Source organism: Anguilla rostrata, chromosome 3 (assembly GCF_018555375.3).
Source record: "Anguilla rostrata isolate EN2019 chromosome 3, ASM1855537v3, whole genome shotgun sequence".
NCBI classification, from domain to species: domain Eukaryota; kingdom Metazoa; phylum Chordata; class Actinopteri; order Anguilliformes; family Anguillidae; genus Anguilla; species Anguilla rostrata.
The window spans coordinates 67,296,778-67,320,347 of NC_057935.1; the positions used below are offsets into that span (position 1 = coordinate 67,296,778).

The 23,570-nt window shown below is 54.3% G+C and overlaps 1 protein-coding gene across 1 annotated transcript in view; it reads left to right on the forward strand.

Moving 5' to 3' along the window:
• Positions 1-23,570, forward strand: part of pard3bb (par-3 family cell polarity regulator beta b) — a 273,730-nt gene that overhangs the window by 18,020 nt on the left and 232,140 nt on the right. The window contains 1 exon segment of the mRNA XM_064329842.1: positions 3,640-3,741. Coding sequence (XP_064185912.1) covers positions 3,640-3,741 — 102 coding nt within the window.

Genomic DNA, 23,570 nt, shown 5'->3' on the forward strand with positions numbered 1-23,570 from the left:
TGTGTGTGTTTCTGTGTGTGTGTGTGTATGTGCGCGTGTGTGTGAGTTAGGGATGCACGATTTGTAGAATCACATCAAATTTAAAAAACAGGTCACATGATCGCATAACATGTTTGACCTTGCTGCTGATTGGCTGTTCTGTCAACACCGGATATGTATTATGCTTCTGGGGGAGAAAAAAAAAGTATTTTTTTCCCCAGAAGCGTAAATGGATTTTAGCGTGGGGTCTGAAGCGAATGGATTTAATCATGATTTTAAAGTTTAAGGAGGCTGTATATTTTTATTTTTATAACTAGTCCAACATGAGAGCCAAGCAGTCCTCTTGTTTTTCCCCCTACAAGACTAAATGGTAAATGGACTGCATTTATATAGCGCTTTTATCCAAAGCGCTTTACAATTGATGCCTCTCATTCGCCAGAGCAGTTAGGGGTTAGGTGTCTTGCTCAAGGACACTTCGACATGCCCAGGGCGGGGTTTGAACCGGCAACCCTCCGACTGCCAGACAACTACGCTTACCTCCTGAGCTCCTGAGACCCCCCTCTCTATCTTTCTATCTCTCTCTCTGTCTCTCACTCTCTCCCTCTCCCCCCCCCCCTCTTCCGTCCCTATCGCCGTGCTGCTGTTTTGTTCGGCTGAAGGGAAAGGCCCCCGTACAGAAGGCCTCGGTGCAGGGGACGGGCGGCTTTGCGCAGGTGTACCGGGCGCGTCGCTGTTGTTAGAAGGTCAGATTCGGGGGTTTTCGCCGGAGCGGTTTCGGCGGCCTGACGGGCGGGGCGAGCGGCGGGGGCGGGGGCGGGGGCGGGGGACGGGGGGGGGGAGGACGGGCGAGATCGCTCCCCGGTGAATGTCAGCGGTATCGGCAGCGTATCTCGGGGCGACGGCGACACCGGCGAGGGCGTCGTCGTGGCGACTCGTTCCGGGAGAGACGCGAGCGAGAGAGCGGCGCCCGACGGGTCTGTCCTTTAGCGGGCCGCACGCTATCTGCGTGATGTCATCAGGGTCAGGAAACGCGCGTCGCGGCCGCTCTCTCACACACACTCACTCACACACACACACACACACACACACACTCACTCTCACACACACATACACTCACTCACACATACCACACTCACTCACTCACTGGCACACACACACACCACACTCACTCACTCACAGGCACACACACACACACACACACACTCACTCACTCACTCACTCACTCACTCACGCACACACACACACTCACACACACATGCTCTCACACACACACACACACCACACTCACACACGCACACACTCTTGCACACACACACAAACACACAAATGCTCTCGCACACACACTCGCTCTCGCACACACACACTCTCACACACACACACACACACTCTCACACGCACACACACACACTCTCACACACACACACGCACACGCACTCTCACACACGCACACACACGCCTGATCTGATATCCTCTTACTCCACATCCTGAGAAAAAAAAAAAACAACTGCCACTGTCACGGTATCCGTAGCGATGATATTCAAACGTCTCGCGCACGGCAGACATCTTTATCAGGAAGAGCTCCGTCTGAAAGGGAGCGCCTCGCACTGTTCTCACAGGTGTCAGTTTGTTTTTAAAGGTGGGGTATTTAGCGGAAAGTCGCCGTTCTGGCGCGTGGTATCCGTGGAAACGTAACGGCGGAAAGAGCTGTCGGAGCGTTCGAAAATAACTGAAACTCACGCGGCAGTCCTTCGACTGCTCCAGGTCGTCAGTGGTGTCTTCAGAAGATTCCGGAGAGTTCGCCCTCGCGTGTTTGAGAAGTGCTAAGCAACGTTGTTTAAGTAGTGTTCCTCATCCCATACCTGTACCCCTGGGTTTAATGAGACTCGCTGTGGCCAGGCCAAACGGAGCTCAGGTATTCTCTCAGGTGTGTTTACCTGTTTGCTCTGCGCGGTTCTAACAGCCCGGTGTAATTCAGCGACGGAGGCCCTCTCTGGCGTGAAGCGGGCCTTGCCGTGTGCACGAAGGCGCGTTCTGCGAAACTGGTTTTTCTGACAATGCGGCGCTGTAAAAATAAAAACAGCGTTTTTTTTTCCTGTTTGCACTGAGATTAAGTCGTGTACTGGCTGCTCGAGGTGCTCTCTGGGGGAGAGAGAGGGAGGGAGGGAGGAAGAACAGAACGGTTCCGGCACATTCTGGCGAGGTTTTGCGGCTGCGGCGGTGATAAAAGGGGCTGGAGGGCGCCGTGGGGGAACGCGGGATACATCACATGACCTCCGCGGCGGTCTCTGCGGTGGCCGTAAGACCAAGGCGCCGCCACCCCCCCCCCCCCGGCTCCGCCCTTTATGGGCGCGGTGTTTATGAGTCGGAACATGGCCGTACTGAGAGGGAAGATGGCCGTCCTGAGAGGGAAGATGGCCGTACTGAGGGGAACATGGCTGTACTGAGAGGGAATATGGCCGTACTGAGAGGGAAGATGGCTGTACTGAGAGGGAAGATGGCCGTGCTGAGAGGGAAGATGGCCGTACTGAGGGGAACATGGCCATTCCGACCGTGCTCTTCTCCTGGTTTGGGGCCGTGGCTGAAATAATAATAGACGGTTATCCCTCTGAGCGGTGCTGTGCTGTGCTGCTATATTGTCATTGATTCTGTGCTGGAATGGCTGCAGGGCCCCATCTCTGGCCAGATTCCACCCCCTTACCCCCACTGCTGCCCCCCCCCCTGCCCCCCCCCTCCCGGAGGCGCTGCTGGGCTGTACACAGGAGGAATGCCATAGAGATGGAGCTCTGCCAGAGGACTCCAGTTAATGAGCTTGTTTTCATCCTGCGATTTTGGGCCAAGATACAGAGCGGCATGCTGCAAACAGACACACACACACACACACACACACACACACACTCACACTCACACACACACTGACACAACTCTCACACACACACACACTCACACACACTGACACAACTCACACACACACTGACACAACTCACACACACTGACACACTCACACACACTGACACAACTCACACACACTGACACACACACTAACACACACACCCACCCTCTCACACACACTAACACACACACTGACACGCGCACACACACACACTCACACACTAACACACACACACATCCACCCTCACACACACACACACACACAAACAACTGCCTTCTAAAAGCCAGAGGAAAGAATAGGACGGTGGGGGACCGGGGGGGGGGAACAGGACTAATCGGTCTATTCTTCCTGAGAATTTAGGCTAACCTTTCGCAGTCGCTGCCATTTAGCTTTCTGAAGCACCGTTTGGACACGCAGCCCTTCACCCCCGAGATGGAGGGTGTTCTCCGTCTTTGTCTTCTTTGAGTTGTGTGCAGCGATGTGTGTGTGTGTGCAAGTGTGTAACTACTGGCGGCAGACAGTGTAGCACAATGGGTAAGAAGCTGGTAAAGGTCACAGGTTCGATTCTAAGTGCACAACGGCAGGTAGGACGCTGCCATTGTACCCTTGAGCAAGCTACTCAACCTGCAGTGCTTCAGTACATATCCAGCTGTGTAAATAGATGCAATGTAAATGCTATGTAAAAAAAGTTGTATAAGTCGCTCTGGATAAGAGCGTCTGCTAAATGCCTGTGATGTGATGTAACGTAACTCGTCTCTTGTCCCGTGCAGGAGGGGGACTTCCTGGTTCGGACCCACCACGTGGAGTACTGCGACGGGGGGATCCTGGACCCGGACGACGTGCTGACGGACCTGGTGGAGGACAAGGATAAGGTAGGCCCCAGTGCGCCGGACTCTCTTCAGGGGCCCCGCCCGAACCTCTACAGGGGCCCCCGCCCAACTGTGTACAGGGGCCCTGCTGGACTACATACAGGGGCCCCACCCAACTGTGTACAGGGGCCCTGCTGGACTACCTACAGGGGCCCCGCCCAACTGTGTACAGGGGGCTGGCTGGACTACCTACAGGGGCCCCACCCAAATGTGTACAGGGGCCCTGCTGGACTACCTACAGGGGCCCCGCCCAAATGTGTACAGGGGCCCGCCCGACTTTCTGCCGGGACCCAGCACTCCTCCGGGCTTGGTTCTGCTCCAGCCTGGGGTTCCCTCCAGGGTCCGGGGTGTGGGCGTGGCGCGGGTCCAGCTTGCCCCGCGGGTCCATCGCTTAGCGCCGCGCTGCTGAGAGGAAGGCCTCCGTGTGAGATCGTATCTGTATGTAATCGCGGTAATGGGATGGGAGGAGGCTCCTATCTGTTTGTGTGACTCTGATGCGGGGGCAGGTTACTACGCTGCCGGGGCCTCCTCAGTTTGGCTCGCCGCTGATTTCGGGTGTCGTATCAGATGCGGCGGTTCTGATTATTCTAATTAGCGGCCGTGCGAGGGTCTTTACTGAGAGAGAGATAGGGAGAGAGAGAGAGGGAGAGAGGGAGGGAGAGAGAGAGAGAGAGAGATTAGCTGTAATATCACTTCACAAACAGAACCTGAGGGGGGGTGGGGGGCGGCTGTTCGCCTGCCACAGTTTGTTCCGTTTCCCCTTGCAGAGCTGCGTAGGGAGGCTCGATCTCATTGTCAGTGCTGACGGGTTACACAGGTGTAAACAACACCTGCCTCGCACTCAAGGAGCACTTAAATGCCTGTAATGTAATCTAAGGAGGGATGTTGTTTTGTACTGACGAGTTTGGGCGTGTCATCGAATGCACAAACCGAAGGCCTGTGAACCAATCAGCTGTACGTGTACAAAGGTCCTGGTGCCGTATGTTACATACCGTCTGTGTGATCAGTAACAGGTGAGGTTTGGACCAGGGGTGTCCAGTCTTACCTGAAAAGGGCTAAGACACCTGATTATTACCTATCCAGGTCTTCATTGAAGACCATGATTAGTTAATTAGGTGAATCAGGGGTCTCGGTGCTGAGCTAAAACACAAACCTGCACCCCCACACTGGCTCTTTTCGGATCAGATTAGACCTGGACACCCCCCTGGTCTGGACTGAGTGAAACTGCAGTGGGTCACAGCAGAGTCCTCTCAAGGTTGTTCGGGCGTCCTCGTTCTGTCGAGCTCCCGCAAACGAAGTTGAGCTCGCGCTGTTTACCGCTCTTTTGCATATGTCAGTGCGCCCTGTCGGCGCGGCAGCATCGTTGCCGTGGTGAAACGGCCGAGGCTGAAGTCGGCAGCGGCTTCAACCGTCTGAAATCTCGTGTTACAGGCAAATTGCAAGCTGCACTAAAAAACAAAAAAAAAAACAGTGCCATGTCAGCAGAAATGCTTATTTCTTTCAGGCCTTTAAAAAAAAACACCTGAGACGAAACCGCAATGCGGACCTCGATCGCGATATCGCCAGATTGAGGAGCTGGATGAGCAGCAACATCCTTGTTATCGATTAATTTTGGACTACGGGGTGATAGTTAGAAACTTCAACTCCCACGCTGCCCCGCTGCCGGTGGCAGTTCGCTCCCCAGTCAGCGCGGCGGATCTGGGATCGACGACTCTCCTCCTCGCGAATTACCCACAAATCTCAGCGGCGACAGCGGCGTGGAGCGCGCGGCGGCGAGGCCCTGAGATTAAGTCGGAGGCGTCGCCATGGCGACGGGCGCTGAAATGCCACGGGCGGCGGCGCGTCGGTGTAAATCTTCAGCAGTCGCCGCTAGCTCAGTCAGGACGGCGCCGCCCCGCTCTGCTCAGCTCTCCCGAACCTCTGTCCACACCCCTGTGCTGCTCTCTGCTCAGCTCTCCCGAACCTCTGTCCACACCCCCGTGCTGCTCTCTGCTCAGCTCTCCCGAACCTCTGTCCACACCCCCGTGCTGCTCTCTGCTCAGCTCTCTCGAACCTCTGCCCACACCCCTGTGCTGCTCTCTGCTCAGCTCTCTCGAACCTCTGCCCACACCCCTGTGCTGCTCTCTGCTCAGCTCTCTCGAACCTCTGTCCACACCCCTGTGCTGCTCTCTGCTCAGCTCTCTCGAACCTCTGTCCACACCCCTGTGCTGCTCTCTGCTCAGCTCTCTCGAACCTCTGTCCACACCCCTGTGCTGCTCCCGCTCAGCTCTCCGAACCTCTGTCCACACCCCGTGCTGCTCTCGCTCAGCTCTCCGAACCTCTGTCCACACCCCGCCCTGCTCTGCTCAGCTCTCCGAACCTCTGTCCACACCCCTGTGCTGCTCCGCTCAGCCTCCGAACCTCTGTCCACACCCCTGTGCTGCTCTCTGCTCAGCTCTCCCGAACCTCTGTCCACACCCCTGTGCTGCTCTCTGCTCAGCTCTCCCGAACCTCTGTCCACACCCCTGTGCTGCTCTCTGCTCAGCTCTCCCGAACCTCTGTCCACACCCCTGTGCTGCTCTCTGCTCAGCTCTCTCGAACCTCTGTCCACACCCCTGTGCTGCTCTCTGCTCAGCTCTCCCGAACCTCTGCCCACACCCCTGTGCTGCTCTCTCGAACCTCTGCCCACACCCCTGTGCTGCTCTCTGCTCAGCTCTCTCGAACCTCTGTCCACACCCCTGTGCTGCTCTCTCGAACCTCTGTCCACACCCCTGTGCTGCTCTCTGCTCAGCTCTCCCGAACCTCTGCCCACACCCCTGTGCTGCTCTCTGCTCAGCTCTCTCAAACCTCTGTCCACACCCCTGTGCTGCTCTCTGCTCAGCTCTCCAGAACCTCTGTCCACACCCCTGTGCTGCTCTCTGCTCAGCTCTCCCGAACCTCTGTCCACACCCCTGTGCTGCTCTCTGCTCAGCTCTCCCGAACCTCTGTCCACACCCCTGTGCTGCTCTCTGCTCAGCTCTCCCGAACCTCTGTCCACACCCCTGTGCTGCTCTCTGCTCAGCTCTCCCGAACCTCTGCCCACACCCCTGTGCTGCTCTCTCGAACCTCTGCCCACACCCCTGTGCTGCTCTCTGCTCAGCTCTCCCGAACCTCTGTCCACACCCCTGTGCTGCTCTCTGCTCTTCCCAGAGGCCGCTCTGAGTCTCGATGACGAGCATGTGCTGTAATATTGTTCTGAAAGTTCGAAACGGAAACAAATGAATTGAAATAACGAATCTCGAAAAAGTGCCGATTTGGCAGCGACTTAAACGAGGCTGGAGGTGCTAATTAAATGAGTCCGTCTTAATCACTTCAACAGATTTTTTTGGGGGGAAAAAGTATTATGTTTCTGTCTCTTTTTTTTTTGCAGCTGGCGGGGTCATTAATCTTCCTTTTGGACATGTCAGAAATGGAGAGTAGCCTTTTGGCCTGAGTGGGGGGTTCAGGGGGGTCAGTGGGAACAGTTCCAGGTGAAACAGTAGCTGATGTGGATCACGGTGGGCCCCCCACCCCCGCCCTGTAACCCGGCCCTGCTGTCTCTGACCCCCCTCACCCCCCCGTCACATGGGTCAGTCACCACAGCCAGCTCAGGGTCTTACTGGTCCCATCTCAGTCTCTCACTGTGGTCCCACAGTCCCACCGCTGGGGTACAGGGCACTGGGGCGTACACTTTAATCAAAATGAGAATTTTTAGTGTGTGTGTGTGTGTGTGCGTGTGTGTGTGTGTCAGCATGTGCGTCTCTGAGTGTGTGGGTGAGTGCATGTGTGAAGTTGTGCACGTGTGAGTGAATGTGGGTGTGCATTTCTGAGTGTGCGTGTGTATGTGTGGGTGAGGGTGTGTGTGTGAATGAATGTTGTTGTGTGTGGGTGTGAGTGGGTATGTGTGTGTGTGTGAATGAATGTTAGTGTGTGTTGTGTGGGTGCGTGTGCATCTGCATCTGCATGTGCTTGTGCTTGCCTGGTTACTCACAGTTAAACTGCATGGCGTTGGGGATGTGCTCCTGGCCCACGCGCTCTGATCTTGTTGACGGTTTCGTGACGTATTTTCTGCGTCCGCCGCCCCGCCGTCGCCCCTGTTCTCACGCGTCCGGCGGAACTCTCCGGAAGCGAACGGCGACAATGCCGTTGCCGAGCGACGTTCTCGCCAGCGTCGACCGTGCTCCTTCGCGCCTAAAACCCCGCCTCTGGAAAAAACGCCGTGGCGTGGCGTCGGGGTTCGAGCCGTGTTGCCGCGCCCCCTCAGACGCACGCGCCCCCCTCCGAGCTCCCAAAGCCCCATGTTCGCGTTTTCGGCCTGCGTGGGGTGGGGTCCCGCCGAGGTCTACCCCACCCCTCCCTCAAATTACGCATTCTTATGATGTGCTAATTCATCCCTGGTATGCATATTCATAATTCCACAGGCGTAAAAAACAGTGCCTTACAAAAGCCTCTGTCAGCACAAACTGAACAGAGAAACTCACATTAGAATATTCATTTGGTGCTGTATTGTGCAATTAAATTGTGTTGATGCTGAAATCAGTACCAAAGGTAAAAAAAGAAATTTTAAAACTGCGCTTTTCTCCCCCCAAACATTGTTAAAGTAAAAAATGACAATAAGTTATGTTTTTCCTGATATCATGGGAAATCCATTAAGTCGATCTTCAAAGGCTTTTTATTCCGAGGAAGAATTTCAAAGAGATAAACAACAGTTTTAATCAGGGATGGATGCTTGAATCAGCCGTGAATGAACTCTTCCCTCTGCTGCCCTCTAGAGCTCGCCCAGGGTACTGCCCTCTCTTTCTCTGTTTGACCCCTTTAGGAAAGCAGAATAAACTCAAACTTGAGAAGCATGTTTTCTGACCTGGAACATGCACAGCCTTAGGTAACGGTATTTAATTTTTCTTTAAAAAAAAAAAAAAACTTTCTTTTTTCTTACTAATGTGATATTTCAGAAAGGTGCCCAAATCATTGTTGCCTTAAAGGTTACTGCATAATGGAGGCAAGAGAAAACACTGTTTGGTGTTTGAAATAATATTGATGTGTGTGCGGAAGGTTAATTAAAACCTGCAGTCATTCATCACGGGGGCAGACTGGCCCAGCGGCCCGGCGGGGCTGGGAATCAATCAATGGGGCCTGGGCTGGGCCGGGCGCGTTATGCGCCGTGCTCCGCTAACGCGCTTCGCTAATGTGGTCCGCTACGCTAACGTGCTTCTTTACGCTAACGTGCTCTGCTACACTAACGCGCTTCGTTACGCTAATGTGCCTCAGTAACGTTATTTTATTAGTAACGTGCTCCCCTATGCTAACGTGCTTCGCTACGCTAACGTGCCTTAGTAACGTGCTCCCCTATGCTAACGTGCTTCGCTACGCTAACGTGCTCCGCTAAGACGCCGGCCTGCCTGTCTCTGCTTCTGCGCGTCACGCACCATAAAGCCAGGAAATGCCACCCCAGTGTGATCTCTTTCAAGACTACGGGTGTTTGTGCAGGGCTGTGCATGCGTGTGCATGCGTATGTGAGTGCTTGTGTTTGTATGTCCGTGTGTTGCATGTGAGTGCGTTCACCTCTGTATTGGGCATTCAGTTATGAGGCATTTAGGGTGGTGAGTGCCTTGAGAGGGTTTGTGTGGCGGTAGGTGCTGTCCGCTCCTGTGCGCTGAGTGTCTGCCTCGGGTTTGGACAGGAGAGGTGGTGGGTGGGACGGGGAGGCAGACAGCTTTTGGTGGTTTTGAACGGATGTGGCCGCCTATCTGGCTTCTGTCCTATCTGGTGCCATGGAAACACTGAGGAGCTGTCAGACTTCGGTCTAATAAGAGAAGGAATGCTGTCGGGCATTTTAACCCCCCCCCCCCCAGCCCAGATTGTTGCTTTGACTTCTACCTGACATGGCCCTGACACCGCGCTTTGCCCCCCCCCCCCCCCGTTAAACCTGCTTTAGCCCGCCCACAGATGACCCAATCAGCGCCAGACCCGCGAAATTGGCGGAGGAAGGTGTTGTCTGCCGAGAGGCTTCTGCTCTCTGGGATTTCGGTCAAAGTCTGCGTTTTTTGGCAGAGCTGGGCCTTTGAGAAACGGGGGGGGGGGAGGGGGGGTGGGGGGGAGGTTTCGCACGCCAGGAAAGCGTCCACTCTCGGCAGGGAGGAGATTAGAGGAGGAACGCCAAGCCGTTTAGCTCGTCCATTCACAGCTTCTGACCGGCGATGAAGAATCTCTTAATAACGTCTCTCTCTCTCTCTCTCTCTCTCTCTCCTCTCTCTCTCTCTCTCTCCCTCTCTCTCTCCCTCCCTCCCTCCTCTCCTCCCTCCCTCCTCCTCTCTCTCTCTCTCTCTCTCTGTTTCAATGTTTTCCCTCAGCTGAATAAAAGTTTTTTTTTTTTTTTTTGGGGTTTTTTAAAAAAAGTTACTTTGCCCTGACGTGATTGCATGCGTCGAATTGCTTGGCTGGTCTCACCGGCGATGTTTCCAAAAATCGGTCGCACCACACCCCGGTTTTAGTCGGACGGGCTGGAGCTTTGACGGGAGTCGTTATATATTTCAGCGTAATCTCCGTGTAAATAGTTCCCATCTGTAAGTATGCTGTGGAGCTGATGATCTCTGGCCCAGTTTTTTTTTTTTTGGTTTTTAGAAAGCGACTTGGCTGACGTGATTGCACGCGCTGACGTACTTGGCTAGTTTCGTCGGCGACGTTGCCGAACTCTGTCACACCACCCCGGTCTCAGCCAATCGTATCGATGGATTTATCGGCTGCGAACGATTCTGCCGCTCCTGCATTCGAACGCGATCGGGGAGGCCCGTTTCTCAGACCGGCCTCAGATCACCCATCATGCAGTTCTCTCGGGTCCGACCGGACGGGCTGGAGATTTGTCGGGAGTGGTTACATTTCTGCGTAATCTCCGTGTAAATAATTCCCGTCTGTAAAGTGCAGGAGCCGCGGTGATCTCTGGCAGAGCTGCGTGGCCTGGAGCCGGCGGTTTGTCTGCGTGGGGCCGGGGGGGGGAGGGAGGGGACTGGGCACACAGACGCGCGGGGAGGGCTGTTCACGGGGCCCTTTGACGGGGGGCAGATGGTGTTTTTGCGTGCCTGAGCGCGTAATCTCTTTTAGATTAAGGAAAACAGCCTCGGGTCGGGTGTTTTTGTTTTCCTTCTCCTCAGGAATGTGTGTGTGGGGGGGGGGGGGTTGGGGGGGCGGTGTTGGGTGTCCGTGCGTCCGTGCGTGGGGCTGCCCTCTCCGCGGTCACCACTTGTTCTCTTCTCCCCCCCCCCACCCCACGGTGAGGTGCATTGTGGGACACGCAGCGTCCCGGGCACAGACGGGCGCGGGTGAAATCCGTGTTCCCGTGGTCCAGGGGGAGCGGTCACGGCGAGCGGTCACGCCGAGTCCAGACGTCTGGAAACGCGTGCCCGAGGATTAAGGGGTCAGTGACCGAAAGTTAGCCCCCCCCACGCCCCCCAATATCAATTACAACACCAACATGGCCCCCACCACTGAGGTGCCACAGAGCAGCAAAGTTCACTCAGTCCCCTGAGTCACCCCCCGTCCTACAGCTTTTCTGCGTTATTATTATTTTTAAATTCGGGGGTTTGACCTCTTAGATTTCAGCCTTTCTTTAAACAAAAAAACTAAAGCTTCTTTCTGTGATAAGTGTTGCTTCCCACAGTAGTTGTATCTTTTAACGTTTTTCCGTCTTGTTTATCTGTTCTTTTACTTGGACTCGAGCCTGAAAGGCTTTGCGTCATTGGGCTGGGAGCAGCGTTTGAGAAATCCTCCTCATAGCGCCGCTCTCCTCCCCGGAGGTCAATCAGGGTTAATTAGCCGCCATTTGTTGGACGGCAGCTGGGGGTGGGCGGGCGGGCGGGCGGTCGTCGGGGGCGACGGTGAGACAGACGGAACACATTCCGTCTGCCTGTCTGACAGATCTCCCCATCGCCCCCTACGGGGCGGGGCGAGGCCCCGCGGGTCTACGGGTCGCCGAGCACGCCCAGGACGAGCGGAGCGCTGCGGTTTCGACAACGGCCCTTCCCATGTACCCACATTGGCCCACAGCAGGGCGCCCCTGCGATTGGCTCACCTTTCCCGCCCACCTCATTAATATTCGGCGAGCGTCGGCTGACGCCACAGGCAGGGGGGTGGGGGGTGGGGGGTGGGGGCGGAGTCAGCTCGACCCTACGCGCCCCCCCTCCCCGCGGGAGCCTGCGCCAGACTGGCAGAAGGGGTGCGGGGGGTGGGGGGGGCGTCTCTCCCAGTCAATTAAACACTTCCATGCCCCCCTACCCCCTGCCAAGTGACCCAAGTCTGCCGCCGGTCACCGCTTAATGGAGCCTCCTCCTGTCCGCGCGCCGCACGCAGGTTGGGAGCGGTAATGAGCTGTGACGTTCATTACCGCCACGGGGGCGGGGGGGCCGGGGGGGCCGGGGGGGCGGCGGCGGCGGCGGCGATCGGTTCAAACGCGGTCCGGGCTACACGGTGTGTTCCGTTCAGCTTCATTTACGGCTGTTTGGACACGGTCCCCATCTTTTATTGACTAGCCCCCCCCCATCCCGTTTCCGTCCCCCCCCCACACGTTGTTGCTTTTGCTCCGGCGGCTAATTCATCGTTAGCTGGAGCGGCGCAGACGCGGGGGGGCGATCCGGGGGAGAGATATGATATGAAGCGGCGCGGACGGCCCTGGCAGGCTCCGCCCCCCTGACACGCGGTCACGGTCCGGCGCGCCCGGCGGGACGAGGGCGACCCCGGTGGTCGGGGGGTGTCGGAGGGAGGTGGGCCACGGCGGCGGCGGAGTTGGCGGCGGCGGCGGAGTTGGCGGTGTGACTAAGCGACGGCTCGCCGCGGGTGTCAGCGGGAGGGGATGAGCTATGTGCTCGGGCGAGCGGGAGCGCAGACGGAGAGAGAGAGACTTAAAGTGACAGACGCCCGCGTTACTCACAACCCCATCGCTCATAAAGAGTTATCCCCGTCTCCCTGCCACCCAGCACGCCATGACTAACTCTCTCCTCTCTCTCTCTCTCTCTCTCTCTCTTCCTCCCTCTCTGTCTCTCTCTCTCTCTGTCCCTCTATCCCTCTCTACCCCTCGCCCTCTATCAATCTCTCTCTCCTCCTCCCTCCTCTCCCTCTCTCTCCATCTCTCTCCTTCTCCCCTTCTCTCTCTATTCCTCTCCCTCTCTCTCTTTCTCTCCCCCTCTCCCCTCTCCCCTCTCTCCCCCTCTCCCTCTCGCTCCTCCCTCTCTCTCCCTCTTTCCCCTCTCTCTCCCCCTCTCTCCCTCTCCCTCTCTCTCCCTCTCTCCCCACTCTCTCCCTCTTTCCCCTCTCTCTCCCTCTCTCCCCTTCTCTTTCTCATCTCTCCCTCTTTCCCCACTCTCTCCCTCTCTCCCCTTCTCTCTCCCTCTCTCTTTCTCATCTCTCCCTCTCTCTTCCCTCTCCCTCTCCCCCTGGTCTTTCTTCTCTGTTCACATCCCTGGCTGCTTCAGTTCTAGCTGAGGGGCTTTGGCTAATCTGTTTAAGGGCTGTGGCTGAGTAATGGATCTCGTGTGACTGAAAGGGGGCTTTGAAATGGCGCTTGGCTTGGTGATCACTCTGCAAGTGAAGGAAAGGTGATATAAAGTAATTGAAGGCTGAATGGAGGCCGTAGCTTTCATCCTCTCAGCCATTTCACACTTACTGGAATTAGATTTTTTTTTAGTTTTTTTTATAAATCAAGTTTTACCCCATATTTAACTTTTTTCTCCCAGTCAGTTGAGGAGAGAGCAGATCTGCATGCCTCTGCTGCTTTTTACCGCGCTGAGTGACGCAGTCGTCGTGTCGCAGCCGTTGCGTTGCAGTCGCAGCTGCGCAGCTGACGCATGCAGACGGCAGGGGTCTGATGGAGAAGGGGAGCTGCTCTCGTGCAGCAGGTCAGGCTCCGCCCTGCCTGCTGGCTCCTCCCCCTCTTCCCAACTGCGTCTCTTCCTGCTGCGTCTGCGTCTCCAGGGGTCTACTGGTACCAACGCAGTGAGAAATCAGCTCCCAATCGCATGGAGCCTCTCTCAGCCAATCACAGGAGCTTTAGTAGGATGTGTCACCCACACCCAGAGATCCGCTCCTGGCTTTGCCTCCCACACCCAGAGATCCGCTCCTGGCTTTGCCACCCACACCTAGAGATCCGCTCCTGGCTTTGTCACCCACACCTAGAGATCCACTCCTGGCTTTGCCGTCCACACCCAGAGATCCGCTCCTGGCTTTGCCATCCACACCTAGAGATCCACTCCTGGCTTTCCCACCCGCACCTAGAGATCCGCTCCTGGCTTTCCCACCCGCACCTAGAGATCCGCTCCTGGCTTTGCCATCCACACCTAGAGATCCGTTTCTGGATTTCCCATCCACACCTAGAGATCCGTTTCTGGATTTCCCATCCACACCTAGAGATCCGCTCCTGGATTTCCCATCCACACCTAGAGATCCGCTCCTGGCTTTGCCATCCACACCCAGAGATCCGCTCCTGGCTTTGCCATCCACACCCAGAGATCCGCTCCTGGCTTTGCCACCCACACCTAGAGATCCGCTCCTGGCTTTGTCACCCACACCTAGAGATCCACTCCTGGCTTTGCCGTCCACACCCAGAGATCCGCTCCTGGCTTTGCCATCCACACCTAGAGATCCACTCCTGGCTTTCCCACCCCACCTAGAGATCCGCTCCTGGCTTTCCACCGCACTAGGATCGCTCTGGCTTTGCCATCCACACCTAGAGATCCTTCTGATTCCATCCACACCTAGATCCTTGGATTCCCATCCACACCTAGAGATCCGTTTCTGGATTTCCCATCCACACCTAGAGATCCGTTTCTGGATTTCCCATCCACACCTAGAGATCCGCTCCTGGATTTCCCATCCACACGGTCCAGTCTGGGTCAGTTGTAGAAGACCCCTCCTGTGGTTCAGTATGTGCAGCGGACTCTGCGTGACCTTACCGCTGTGCTCTGTGTGACCTTACCGCCATACCGCCGTACTCTGCTCTTGAGTCGGGGCTTCTGATTGCCGACCCCCCCCCCCCCCCCCCCCCCACGCTGACGGTGTGTGTCTGATCTCATCAGCCCCGTGTGGATGGACCCCCGCCACTGATTACTGAGTGCTGACCGAAACGCCACGCGTGTGATTTCCCCGGCCTCTGATTGGCCTTTCATAAAAACAGGGCCGCCGTTTGATTGGGTTGACCATCTGACCTAACTGCCCGCGAGGGCTGTGTTTGGGGTCTAATGTAGCGACGGATTCGTATGGTGCTGGAACTGTGAGGTCTGCGGGAAGGAAAGTGTTTTCTGTAGTTTTTTTCGTCCGCCTTTTTACATTGCTGCCCTCAGCTCAAACAGCAGAATCCTGCTCCTCTGCAGCCACCATTTTGTGGGTGGGTGCGCATGTGTGTGTCTGTGTGTGCACGCGATTGAGTGAGTTTCTGTCTGTGTACGTGTGTGTGTTTGTGAGTGTGTGAGAGCGTGCGTGCGTGCGATTGTGCGCGTGTGTCTGGGTCCTCATGGGGCCCCAGCAGGGCGTCCACAGACCCGTCCTGGAAGTCTGGCAGAACCAGCGCTCTTCTGTTCAAACTGGACTCCTACAGAGCCGGGCTGAGTCCAGTACTGCAGAACAGACCGTCCCACACAGCCTGGCCTTCCAACACAGACCGCACACACACACGCAAACACACACACACGCACACAGCCTGCCTTCAACACACACCCACACACACACCACAACACACACACACCACACACACACACACACACACACACACACACGCATCACACACACACACTCCCACACACACACACACACAACACACACACACACACCACACACACACATCCACGCTACACACACACACACCACACACACACACCACCCCACACTCGCCTCTCTACACCACTACCCTCTCCGCACGCTCCCTCACTCCTCCTACCATCCCTCTCTCTCGCTCTCACTCATGCTCTGAAATATTCCTGATCTGTGCTGCTGCTGGAGGTAACACAGGGTTTCTATTTTTCTTGTTCTGCTGTGAATTACCTTGGCGACAACGTGGAAACAGCCCATGCTGTCTGTGAGAGTAGGTGCAGATTGAAGGGAGATGAATGAGCCTTAGCACGCGCACACACACACACACACACACACTCACACACACACACACACACACACACACACACACACAAGCACATGCACACGCACACACACACACACACGCACACACACACAAGCGCATGCACACGCACACACACACACACACACACACACAAGCACACGCACACACACACACACACACACACACGTAAGCCACGCGCCCACAGACAACAGGCACGCCGTACACGCATGCACCTGCACACACACACACACACATGCACACACATGCGCCTGCACACACATGCACACGCCTGCACATACGCACACGCCGTACACGCGTGCGCACACACACACCCACACACACACACACACACACACACACACACGCGCGGCCCAGTAGTCTTCCTTAAGCGAATCAGAACCCTCGTCACGCACCTCCACTCCTGGGCAAATAACAATAATCAGGCGGGGAGGTGATGAATGGTGATGATTTGGAGTGTGAGTCACTGTGTAATCCGGAGGGGCTGGAGCTGCACTCAGAGCTTCCTCAGGAGTCCCTGATGGCGGGGAGGGAGCACTTTGCTCCCGCTGGCCTTCCATTTACCTTTAAAGTCCCGCATTTACTGTCACTCTGTACCGCAAGCTCCTCATTTTCAATCTCTCTTCCTTTCTCTCTCTCTCTCTCTCTCGCGCTCTTTTTCTCACTCCCACACTCTCTCTTTCTCTCTCTCTTTCTCTCTGTCTCTCTCTCTCTCTTTTTCTGTCTTTTTGTTTCTCTTTCTCTCTCTTTCCCTCACTCTTTCTCTCTCTTTCTCTCTCTCTCTATCTCTCCCTCTCTCTCTCTCTCTCTGTCTCTCTCTCCCTCCTCCCCTGTCTCTCCCCGCTCTCGCTCCCACACTGTCTCTTTTTCCAGATATGCATTTCTCATGCACGCTTGTGTGTGCATATGCATATGTTTTTGTGTCCATGTGAAGACTCTCCCCACAGCCTGTACGTTAAAGTAATTGACCCCCCCTCCCCCCCCTGCTGTTTCATCTTCTGATGAATTACCAGTAATGCAGATCGTTTTTTTATTTTAAGTGGCGGTTATTTCATTATGATTTTTTGCTTTAATGATCAAGTTGTAAAAGTAAAACGCGCAGGTGGAACGTCAGTAAAATCAGGGGGGGAAAAAAACGGTTTCAGCTGTTGAACGCTGACGGCGCCCGACTCTGCGCTCAGTGCTCAGCGGAGGCACGTGGGGCGGAAACGTCTGCTGCTCCTTTTCGGATCGCTGTGTTCCCGCTCCTCTCAGCGAGAGGCATTTCGCCCTTTTAAACCGAGTCACAGCAGCTCCGGCGAGGCTGTCGCCGGCTGTTAACGGACTTTGAAATCTCTTAAAGTTTCGCTGTGCGTTGCGTTCGAGTTTGGGCTTTGGCTGGGTCACTCGGGGACACGTCCCTTGTTTGTGTGTTTTTTTTAAACCGCTCTGGTTTTGTGGTTTTGGCCCTGCTGAAACGCAGGCTGGCCTCCAGACTCGTCCCCAGGCCCAGGCAGGTTTTTCGTCTGATTCATCCTCGCGCTCCTCCGCTCCCCCGCCGGGGCGACGTGTCCTCCTAACGGGACGGCCCCCCCCCGTGCTGGGGTCCACGAGCTGATGACCTGCATTTTTTGGCTCGTGCTGGAACTTAAATTTTGACCCCGAAAGCCAAAAGGTTTCTCTTGTCCGAGCAACACTGAGCTGTTCTCCACACGTCTGCACTGTCGGTGACTTTACTGAGAATCTCCATAAGGGATTTAGGGTGAGTGCTGTGCAGTAGTGTGTTGGGTATGGTACGATTTGCGCAGGGACTGGGTTATTGTGCCTGTGTGAATGTTCCGGGGCACCCCCAGGGACATTGGGCCCCACCGCCCCGGGCCACCCGGGTACCGTAAAGTTTTTTGAGGGCCCGTGTCAGTCAGGGTCCTTGGACTCACCCCCCCCCCCCCCCCATGCCATACTACTGCGAACATTGGGCAACACTGCAGAGATGTAGCTTTACTGTTGTTTCAGTGTCAGTGTTGGATTCCACGTTCCTGCTTGCTTGGCTGTCGTGTTTGGATGGTTAGCCTTGATCTGGGGGAGTGCCTCGGTGGTAAGAAACAAATGTTCCACATATTCATGATGGAAGTTACTTTGCTCAAGGGACAATGGGCGACTTTAGAAATGTTCTTTGTGACCTCTCTGTCTGTGTTTCTCTTCTGAGTCGTGTGAAAGCGGTTTCGTGGTTAGTTTGTTGCATGACTGTGAGTGCGACTGTGAGCGTTGACTTGACATTCAGTTTCTTCGAGAGGAGATCGAGACCGTGACAGAATTTTGTGACCTTTGAAACGGCTGCTGAGCTGATTAAGGATGGCCATCGCAGTGGAGATTAATACTTATGTAACCACGCATCACCTTTCTTAAGAAGTCAACGTTTTTTTCGTGTGTTTAATCTGCGTTTTTATCTTGGAGTTTAAGTTTTGTGTGAAGTTTGAAAGTTTGTACTCAAACCCGAGAGGGAAGCACAGACGTAAGGTCACAAACTCAGTGTGTGCCAAAATGTGAAAATCGTTTAGCACACACATGCTTGGACACACACACACACACACACACACACAGCGCATGTCATTATGATGCGTTTTCTGTCTCCTGGTGCCTGTGGTCTTTACAGAGTGTACAGTTTGGTGTCTGTCAGTACCTGCTTGAATTGCCTGTGCGGAGTGAGTCTGTATTTACATTATCCCAGACGCGGAGTGGTGGGGTTTCAGTAAACTTGTTTGTAAAAGTTTCAGGGTGTATCATTTCGCGGTGAAAGAGAACAGCCGTTCTGCGTCGAATGAAAGGGAGAGAAAAGCTCCATTAGCCTCTGAAAGTGAACCGCAAGCAGGAAGGAGAGCGAAGAATGCGAAACTGTTGTGAAGATTACGACTTCTTGCGGCGCGGAAAAATGTGTACGTTAAAAAACCATGCAAATCCCGGAGTTGGAAAAGCACCGGGGAGCTGGAGACGGAACGAGCTTCCTGTGTGACCGCGAGCGCGCTGGGAGAACACGGTCTGGGCGGAAGTCGCGACGGGAAGCCGCTCTCTGCCCGAGGAGCGACAGCTTGCCTCGGCGCTCGATGCAAATGTGGCTTTTGGATCTGAGCACGGACTTCTGGGACGTCCACGCAGGGAGAACAGGGGAGGGAGGAGACTGTGTAAATGAGGTTCATTAAGCATTCCGACTTAATTCACCGAGGTCTGCGATGGTTCTGCAGATCTGTTATACCCGCATACGGAAGTCTCCAGAAGGCTGGCGCTCCACTTCAGCTCAAGAGTTAGTTCCCAAAATTTTTGTGCCGTTCGCCTTAACATTGTTTAACAGTATTATGTCGTTGACAGTGGCAGGCAGCTGTAATTTTCTGCAGGGAAAGACGCCCCTGAACACGTCGAATCCCTGGAGGACATTCTGGACCGTAATTCTTGTGTTTCCAGGTGACTGTAAATTAAACGATTGAACTTTACGGGCCCGACCGCTTCAGTGCGGTTTCCTCTTCCTGTTCTGCGGCCTGCAGCGGCCAATCGGCTTCCTGCCCTCCCTAGTGGGGGGCGGTCCTCAGGCGATGACCGACCGTGTTTGTGACAGGGCGTCCTCACTGCACAGTTTTTAAAAGATATTCCCTCTTTGGAGTCCTCTTTGCTTCGCGTTCCTGTGCTGATGATGCTGTCCCTGTAGCCTCAGTGGAACCGTTTCCCAAGTTGAGGGTACGCCATTTAGAGTAGTCACGTGGTAAGACTCTACTCCGTTCTCTCTCACTGAATTTCTTTTTTTTTTCTTTCCCCCTCCCCACTTATGTGTAGGTGTAGCGCTTTTGATTCTGAATTCGCCCCCCCCCCCCCCGCCACTGTCACTTCCTGTCCGCCGTCTTTACCCGCGAAGCTCGCGGCGCGTTTTCGCCCGCTTTGTAGCGTATAGCCTCTCTCGCTAGGCTAATTGCTAGCGCAAATTTAATTTCGGCGGAATGCGCGATTATCTACCCCACGTAAAGCATCTTTAGGGGAATTAGCCGTGATGGTTTCCGCAGACAGCCGGCGTTTGACCGGCGAGAACGACGGGCGGTGAGTCAGTCAGAAAGTGATTTCCAGCAATTTGCGGATCCGCGGCTGAGATTTCTGCGCACGGCTCTCTGAGCCCTTATTACAGGTTACGGGACACGGCCGTCCTCTCGCCGTCCTCTCTTAGCGTCAGCCGCGCTCGCGCTCTCCCGAGAGAAGAAAGTGCGCGCGATTTCGTCTCTATGGCGCCGAGGGAATTTTTTTTTTTTTTGTGATGTCATTCGTGGCGTGTTCGCGGGGTTAAAATTAGCCTCCGGTAAAAAACCCCGTCTTCTCCATCTGTACCGCGCTTCAGCTTTTAAAACGCACTTTCCGCTTATTACCGTTATTATATTTGACATTTTTTATGAGTTAATTGCTTTTTTTCTTTGCAATTCTGAAATGTTGGCGTCGAAGATGGGCTTGAGCACTGCGGTGCTATAGTTCATGCCGTACCTCCGGTCCTCCAAGAATACCCTCTCCTCCCCCCTCCTCCCCGTGATTGTGGGAAGGTGTTCATATGTGACTGTAAAAGTATGAAACTCGCTGCGATATTAAAGTGTTCTCATAACTTTTTTCCCTCGTATCAAAATGTCCGCCACCCGCAGTCCTTTCTATTGCAATTGATTTTCGTCTGCACAACAGAGCCCTGTTTCATGAAGCAGTGTTACTGAGTTGGCCGGATAATTGCATCGAGTCAAACCCGTTACCCTCCCAAATCTAAAACGTGGGCTGAAGTAAAAAGAGCCATTTCAAGTTTTTACTCAGCGCAGACGTCCAGCTAACTCTGTAATCCTGCTTTGTGAAGTTACCCCCCCCCGCTTCATGAAATGCCCCTCTGCTTTGGAAAAAACCACCCTTGTGTCTGTATTCGACTGCTGCTTTCTAGGCCAGGTCTGTCTTGAAAAAGAGATTTCTAATCTCAATGAGACTAGCCTGGTTAAATAAAGGTTAAATAAATAAAAGTAAAAACCCTCTTTGTGAAATACCCCCCCGGGGGGCGCTTTTGTACAATACCCCACTGCTTTGTGAAATGCCCCCTCCCCCTTTCTCAAATAACCCTTGCTTCGTGAAATAACCCGCCTGCTTCACGAAGGGACCCCTGAACTCCCAGTCAGTCAGGTGTAAGATGTCCGCCTCTGGGTGTGAAGTCCTCACCATGGCCCGTTTCTCCCGCCCCCCCGCCCCGCCCCAGTCCAGCCTGTGCCCCTGAGAGCTTTTCCGGGTTAGAATCCGGTACCCGGGGAGGGGGGGGAGGGGACGACTCGTGTCACTTTTCATTTCCGAGCCGGGCGCCCTCTCTCCCTCTCGAACCCGGCGTGGAGGAGAAGGACAACGCGACGCTCCTAAAATAATAGTGATTTGGAAATTAGGAATCCAATTTCATGGGAAATTTAATCAAAACGCGACCTTCCGACGGATCCCCCCGTCTCTCCTAATTTGCCTGTTAATTGCGGAGCGCTGCGGCCATGGAAGCACAATCAGGCCTGTAATAAGTAAATGACTGTGTGCCTTCTGCAGCTGCCGTCTTTCGAACCCCTTTCCCTCCTCTCTCTCTCCGTCTGCGCAGGCCTCTCCTGGGGCCCCCCCCGCCCCGCGCGGCCCTCTCCTGGGGCCCCCCCCCCGCCCCGCGCGATGTATACCGCATTAATAACGCGTCGATTGTGTAGGATAATTAGCCTTAATTGAAACGAGTCTATTAATAGCGAGATGTAAATGGTGCTTTGATGGGAGTCGGTCAAGGGCGGTGGTCATGTGACTTTTGTAATTGATCTCATTTGGAGCTCCCTTTTTAATCGAATGGCTGATGACTCCACCCCTGCACCCTCCCCACCTCCACCCCACAGCCCCCACCCCACAGCGCCCACCACCTCTGTATTACTTATAAAATGCCTTTCTGGCAGTTGAGATTATTTGATGCCTTCCTCTGGTGCGAGATTAGACGCGGAATCACTTTGCAGATGGTCTGACTGTAGCTTCGTGGTTTTGAGACAGAAGCACCCTGAACTTTCTGAAGTACATAACCATCGTATTCGTCACCTTTTCACTGGGGTTAATTAGCATTCAGTGGCAGATGGCGCTTCCTGAATAATGACTGATTGCACAAAGCGTCGAAATGACACTGACAATCTGCTTGGACCGTGTCATCAATTTATAGCAAGCGCGCGCGCGTGTGTGTGTGTGTGTGTGAGTGATCGTGTGTGTGTGTGTGTGTGTGTTTGCTTAATTTCAAACAAGCATGCACTGCAACCGAACCAATCAGTGGGCCTATTTTAGAAGTTGGCGAATGGAAATCTGCTCCCGTTTCTCTGAGTCTCTGATTGCGCCGCACGCCGCCGCGGCTCCGTGGGAGAAAGAGCTCATCGACTAGCGGCTTCTCGACTTCGCACAACTTTGTTTTACGTCGACTTTTGTGAAATAAGCCGATTTAATGCTGAACTTGGACTAGAGTGAGAGTTTATAAAATTGTAGGAGCTGCGAGAGTCGTCTGGTCGTCTCGTCTGAAAGTTTCAGGAAATTAACGATGGGGAGTGATTGCTGAATGCCTGTAGATATTTAATTGGGATGTTAAAAATGAAACTCTCCCAGTGCGATTGAAGTAGCAGAGCACTGAGCGGTAAAGTTTGCTGTAACTCTGCTTGCTGGCTCTTCATTTCACTGCTGTGTGTGTCTGTGTGTGTGTGTGTTTGTGTGTGAGAGTCTGTGTGTGTGTGTGTGTGTGTGTGAGAGTCTGTGTGTGTGTGTTTGTGTGTGAGAGTCTGTGTGTGTGTGTGTGTGTGTGTGTGTGTGTGTGTGTGTGTGTGTTTGTGTGTGAGAGTCGTTGTGTGTGTGTGTGTGTGTGTGTGTGTGAGAGTCTGTGTGTGTGTGTTTGTGTGTGAGAGTCTGTGTGTGTGTGTGTGAGAGTCTGTGAGATACTGCAGGGGGTCTCATGGTCTGGTCCCAGAGTGCTGCTGTCTGTCCCTGATGGCTGTGCCGTGTGTGCGACTTCCTCTTACAACTCTGACCAATCAGACTTCCTCTGATAATTCTGACCAATCGGACCTCCTGACCTGTGCAGCAGCTCTGGCCCAGCAGGGGCCCGTCCAATCAGTCTGTCCGTCTTCCATCCAGCCATCTGTCTCTCTCCTCCGCCACCCTGGGCGGTCTTTCCCCTCATCATGTGACTGATGCTGTTTACTCCGTTCCATAAAAGTACCAAAAGTATACAAACTTTTTTCTTGTGTTTGTCTTTTGATATTTGTTCTTTTTCAGCCCCATAGTTGCTATCAGTGACGCATGGCAGGCCTAATAGTATTCAGTTCATTTGTAAATGAGTGCATTTGATAGGACCATATTTGTGTGAGACACTCTGTGCCTTTGTGGTTTTTACCCTTTTGCCTTTACCTTTTTTTTTGTCTCTGGGGATATAGCAACAGCTGAGCTGTTTAGCTGCTTGTAATGACGCAGGGTTGACTCTGATTTTACTGGGAAACTTAAAATATTTTTGCTCCACGGGGACATACAGAGTACATACGAGTCCAATGGGGACCAGAGAAGGGCCATATGCATTCTGTAAGAGTTGATTTAACACTGGAACACTGGACACTGGACTGTGTGTGTGTGTGTGTGTGTGTGCTTGCACACGCAGTGGGGGGCCCCTTCTCATATATTCCCCCCCCCCACCCCGCACAAATCATTTCGGGATCCA